Genomic DNA, 6,000 nt, shown 5'->3' with positions numbered 1-6,000 from the left:
ATTCCATCCCTGGGTCAGGAAGATTCCCTCTGAGAAGATCCCTTGGAGGAAGGTATGGCAACCCAATCCAATATTCTTGCCTGGAGAATCCCCTGGACAGAGGAACCTGGCATCATACAGTATACAGGGTGACAAAGAGTCCGACACGAGTGAGTGACTTTCATTTGACTGGATGACAGAGAACTGAATTAATCAATTATTCACACAGGAGGTGACAGCATTTCTTTAAAAAAAAAAAAAAGGATTCCTTTTTTGGTGTGTGTATCTTTAGGGAGGGGCAAAAGAGACAGTTGTGGCAAGAATGAGAAAAGAGGGTGCCAACAAATTTTCTTGTAAAACATCGCATCTTTTCTGTTACTGCCCAGAAAAATGGGCACGAGCCTGTTTTTCTTTGCTTGACTGGAGTATGGCTCTCACATTTTCGCCACTTTGACTTTCCTTTCTGGGTCCTTTGCCCCTCTCCCGCCATGGGCATTAAGCTTCCATCACCGTCACCGAGGAAACAGCAGAGATGCCTCATTCCTCACAGCTCTGCATATCTCAACTCTGGTTGCCTTTGTCCCTGAGCTAACTCGATTCTTCGTGTGCACACCACTAAATCAACTGTCTTCTATACAGAACTTTATTCGTTATTCTACGTTAAAAAAAAAAAAAAAAGCAACAAGTGTAACAATTTCTTCTCTTGGGAATACTGACCTGTCAATATTGTTGAATGCATCAGACATTTCTGGTCCCTGAGAGGAAATAGAAAAATTGCCTGTTTAGCCCTTGTACCCTGAACACTACAAGTGCAGGTCAATTTAAAAACACCCAACAGAGCATGCATAATGGGTCTCCCTTTTAAAAAGCACTGTAGACCAAAAATAAACCTGACAAAGGGCAGCTGTAGAGTTTTAACATGTGGAAAACTCCACAGGCGGCAGTTATATAACTGCAAAGAAACATGATAAATATTTCACACCGTTAGATGAACTTCTAACTCTGACACGGCAAAGGCAAAGAACACAAAACACACCCTCAGCCTCCAAGAAGCACAAAGCTTCCACTGAGACGAGGCCAAGACGATTACTAAAATCTCAGTCCTGCCTGCCAGCTCGTCTTGATTGATTTTTTTTTTACCCGCTCACCGCCCCGCCCCTCCCCGCATCGCCTCCGCCTTAGCCTCCAAGGCGGAGCCGGCGAACCCCTTGTAGCCGGAGCACCTCCCCGCTCAGCTTCGCGGGTTGGCCAGAAATTTTTCCCAAATCCCCACCCCTAGGCTGAAACCGCAGTACCCCCTCCAAAGAAGTTTGGTGCCAAGGAGGGTGAGCGGGGAGTCTGAGCGCGGCGGGCGGAGCACCCCCACCCCCCGCAAACCTCCGCCGCGCCCCACCCCCGCGCCCGCGGCCAGCGCCTCCCGCGCCCGGGCTCCGCGCCCCGGGGACAGCTGGCAGCCCCGCGCCGGGACCCGACACAAAGCCGATCAATCTCGGCGGCGCGGGGCGGGGGACGCCCCGCCAGGGCTTCCCTTCCGCTCCTCGCCTGCCTCCGCCGGCCCCCTCATTAGCAGCCAGCCGGCGTCGCGTCCGGCTCCCTCCGCCTCCCTACCTCTCCCCGCGCCCCTCCAAAACAGAAGCGCCCAGACCCCCGCAGGCCCCGGGCTCCACCAGAACCGCCTCTGGGCTGCGCGCGGAGCGGGCGCCCCTGGAAGGGGAAACTGACACCCCATCGGGGCCCGCCCCTCCGCTCCGCTGCGCGCCGCTCTCCCCTCCCGCCGCGAGGAGCCCGGCGACCGCCGCCACCACCCCCCGGCCGGCCTCCCGCGCTCCCGCCGCCGGGACCCTCAGCTTCCGAGGAGCCGCCAGCTCCCGACCCCCACGAAGATGGCGAGGAGGAGCCGCCACCACCTCCTGCTCCTCCTGCTGCGCTACCTGGTGGTCGTCCTGGACTGTAAGTTGCTGGGGTACCTCTACCCTCCCACCCAGTCCTGCTGAGACCAGCTTCCCCCAGTCTTCAGCCCCTAGACCTGGTCCTGGCGGAGGACTGTCCCCGGGACCTCGAACGGAAAGGTCTGCCTCGGGGCAACTGATTTCACACCCAGGGAGCCCAGAATTTGGGGTGCCTGCTGGGGCGGGGGTAGGGGGGGAGTTCGGAGGTCTTCTGTTTATTCTAAATAGTATCTGATTTGAACTAGTTAGAGAAAATTAAGGGTCCACACCAGCAGGTTCTCATATTCTGGAAAAGTTGGGTTAAGTTTTTAGACACAGGGACGTGAACAGAATGCAGAACTCTCTAACTCCTTACGAGATGCTAAGATCCCAAGATGGCATCATCACTCGGAGGCAGGGGCCGGCCACACTCTAAGTACCAGAGCTGGGGGCAGTGTTAGAGTTTTCTTGGCGTCTGAAGGTCCCATTTGTGGCGGTAATATACAGTGCACTTTGGGGGCGCGTGGGGAGGGGGGGAGAATTCCTGGCTGCTGAAATAGAATTACTTTTATCCACTCCACCTGCACATCTTCATTCGGTTAGAGAAGTCTGGTCTGAGCGGCCCGGTCAGCTGCTGTGTCCTCAGGGGACTTCCAACGGGATGGTTGTTAGAAAGTTACAGAAGCTGGATGATCGAGTGGCGGGGGGGACGTCCCAAAGCCAATTTCACAGGATGGTTCTAAACAGGATTGTTATGGATCCTGGGCTCATAAGATTTAAAATCCTGGCAATATCTCCTATTATTTTGTTTTCCTCCCGTTAACTTTTTAGAAAAATGGAGGAAATTGCAATAGATCTTAAGCACTTAGGCAACGAAGTTTTCCGTTTTCTTCGGTTTTTCCTTTTTTGGTTTTTCTTTCTCTTTCGTGTCCTTTTATTTATTTTTAATGGGATGGATTATTATTGTTGCTGTTCAAGTTCTGGTAATAGAATACTTAAAATAACCTGCAGGATGAGTGTTTAATAACATAATATAATGACTTTAATCTCACACCCTCATTGCCTGAGTTGCTCAGCTCAACCTGATGTGTTTTTGTCTCTTATTGGGGAAGAAGGTGCAAGTTGTCTCAGTGAAGGGACATGTCTGACTTACATATAGAAAATCAAACCAGAAAGTCAAAGCTTCACAATAAAACCATCATGCGATTTTGAGATATCAATTGGTGTCATGTTGAGCACACAGAGAGAAAAATCACTAATGCCAAAAGTCAACAAAGAGCCAGGCTGGAGGAATTGTAACAAAACCACCAGGATAATTATATATTTCACTGACAGTCTTAAATTTCAAGTCAAAGAACTGACTTTAGAATGATCAGTAATTAAAAACAGAGAAAATGGTTTTACTCTGGTATTCCTATACAGTAATCAAAATAGAAACAGTACACCCTAAATTTGAAATTGGAGTCAAGAAATAACCCAGAGACAAACACAGGCTTAGATGAATAAGCAAAATGAGCTCTTTTACAAGCTTTGAGTAAAGCTAACACATTGGCCTGTCTAATCCTGACTCCTATAGGGGATTAATTTGAAAGTGTGCAGGGATCTTTTTTGTATTGTTCCTGGGATGCCAAAGGCCTGGTATTGCAAGAATGTTTTATTTTGTTTTAAAATTTTACAGTAGTTTAGACTTAAAGAAAAATTGCAAAGGTGGTATAGGGAATTCCCCTAGAGACCGCACCCACTTCTCCCTATTATTAATATTTTACATTAGTGTTACAGAATCAGTTACACAGTTACAGAATCTGTATTGATACGTTGTTATGAACCGAAGTCCACACTTTATTCAGACTTTCTTCATTCTTCCCTAGTGTCCCTTTCTGTTCCAGGAGCCCCTCGAGGACACCACAGTACATTTAGTAGTCTTGTGTTCTTAGGCTCCTCTTAGCTGTGGCAGTTTCTCAGACTTCCCTTGTGTTTTTTGTTACCTTAACATGTTTGAGGAGTATTGGTGAAATATTCTGTAGAATGTCCCTCAACTGGTATTTCTCTGACACTTTCCTTATGACTAGACTGGGTTTATGGGTTGTGGGAGGAAGATATCCGAGGTAAAGTATGATTTGCATCACATCATATCAAGGGTACATCCTGGGAACATGACATCACTGTTGGAGTTAACCTTTATCAATCACCTGGCTGAGGTAATACATGATATAGGTTAACTTCCCCTCACCCCACTTCCTTACTGTATTTTTTGGAAGGAAGTCACTATGTGCAACCCACACCTAAGGAAGAAGAGTTATATTCTACTTCCTTGAGAGTGGAGTAGCTCCATAATAAATTCTGCTTGAAAGATGTGTCTCTCCCCCTTCCTCCATTCATTCATCCATTCATTTTTACATCAGTATAGGCTTATCAATATTTATTTTGCACTTTGGATTATAATCCAGTAGTTTTTTAAAAAGTTTATTTATTTTAATTGGAGGCTAATTGCTTTATAATATTGTAGTGGTTTTGCCATACATTGACATGAATCAGCCATGGGTGTACATGTGTTCCCCATCCTGAACCCCCCTCCCACCTGTCTCCCCATCCCATCCCTCTGAGTCAGCCCAGTGTACCAGCCCTGAGCACCCTGTCTCATGCATTGAACCTGGTATAGTCCAGTAGTATTTTATTTATTTTTTTACAATCTAAATTGTCCAACTTTGGCCATTGAGAGTTCTTTAAATTGGTTCCTATATCCCTTTGACATCCCTTCATCCTTGTGTATGTGTGTGTTTTTGTTTGTTTGTTTTTAGCACTTTCTTTCTTTCTAGTACCACAAAATGCTCCAGGCTGATCCTATACATTTTCTGCTTCAGTTCCAGAATTAGCCATTGCTCCAGGGATCCCTGGTTCCTGGATTGGAGAACGGCATTAGAAACTGAGATCTGGTACTATGTACACTCATTGCTTTTAGAATGTTGTTGAAAAAAATAAGAATGTTCTTTGAGACTAAGTTTCACTCCACTATCCTATTTATGATTTTTTGACTCAGGTTTCACCTCCAGATTCAAAAACTATTGTTGTTGTTCAGTTGATAAGTTTTGTCCAACTCTTTTCGACCCCATGGACTGTAGCCTGCCAGGCTCCTCTGTCCATGGGATTTCCCAGGCAAGGATACTGGAGCTGGTTGCCATTTCCTTCTCCAGGGGATCTTCTTGACCCAGGGATCGAACCCATGACTCCTGAATTGGCAGGCAGTTTCTTTAACCCTGAGCCAACAGGGAAGGACCCCAAAACTGTACTGAAGGCTAAATCTGTACTGAAGGAACAGCAACACTGTTCCTAGGACTTCCTTGTATATGCTCTCTTTTTAAGTTCTCAACAAATGCGTGAGATAGAACATATCTTCAACTTATAGAAAAGCTCAGAAAAGCTAAATTACTTGTCTAAGCTCACTTTCTTAGGCTGGAAAGAGATGAAACTGAGATTTGAATATCAGAGAATTTGTTCCATAGATAACTGGCCTTCACTCCTTTCATTTTCTCGAGTACTTGACCCTTTTTTGCTACCTTCATTCAAGAAAAGATAGTGGATTCCTTATGCTGTGTTTATATATTCAGCTTCTTTATATTCATCACAGATATGACTGTACCACTCTTTTGTCTCAGCCCTATTCTGCATAATATCTTGCTCATTCCCATTCTTTCCTTTTACTTCTGTCTGTCAGTATTTGTTTCTTTTTTGGTAGTCAGGAGGATTGATTTTTGTTGTCATTGCTGTTTTTTAAATTTTAATTTCAGTGTACCTGTTGATAAATAGACGTTTATTTGTGCATTTAGTTGAATTATATTTTTCTTTCCCACTAAAATGGAAGCTCCATGAGGGAAGACATTTCTTGATGTTTGCTCACCACAATATGTCCAGTGCTGAGCAAAGTGCTTGGTTAATGGTATATAAATATACATCAATTAAATGGGAAGGGATATGGAGTGAGTGGAAGAAATATATGGATAGAATTAATGATTGCATTATAAATCATTAAGCTCTAATTTATTCCAACGAGGTGAGATGTCAGAGTTCTCTGAGGAAACGATTAAGACAAGGAGTT

The 6,000-nt window shown here is 45.4% G+C and overlaps 1 protein-coding gene across 7 annotated transcripts in view; it reads left to right on the top strand.

Annotated features, from left to right (window-relative positions):
* The first annotated feature begins 1,281 nt into the window (after positions 1 to 1,281).
* JAM2 (junctional adhesion molecule 2) overlaps positions 1,282 to 6,000 on the top strand; it is an 80,539-nt gene continuing 75,820 nt past the window's right edge. For all 7 annotated transcript variants that reach the window (XM_060416204.1, XM_060416203.1, XM_060416191.1 and 4 more), the window contains exon 1: positions 1,282 to 1,929. Coding sequence is in view for 6 of the 7 variants with exons in the window: in XM_060416203.1 (XP_060272186.1) it covers positions 1,863 to 1,929 (67 nt within the window). In the remaining variant the exon portion in view is untranslated. The remainder of the gene's footprint in view (positions 1,930 to 6,000) is intronic.

Source organism: Ovis aries, chromosome 1, assembly GCF_016772045.2.
Source record: "Ovis aries strain OAR_USU_Benz2616 breed Rambouillet chromosome 1, ARS-UI_Ramb_v3.0, whole genome shotgun sequence".
Lineage (NCBI taxonomy): Eukaryota > Metazoa > Chordata > Mammalia > Artiodactyla > Bovidae > Ovis > Ovis aries.
Note: the sequence above shows the minus strand (reverse complement) of the source record. Positions and strands in the feature narration are given on the sequence as shown.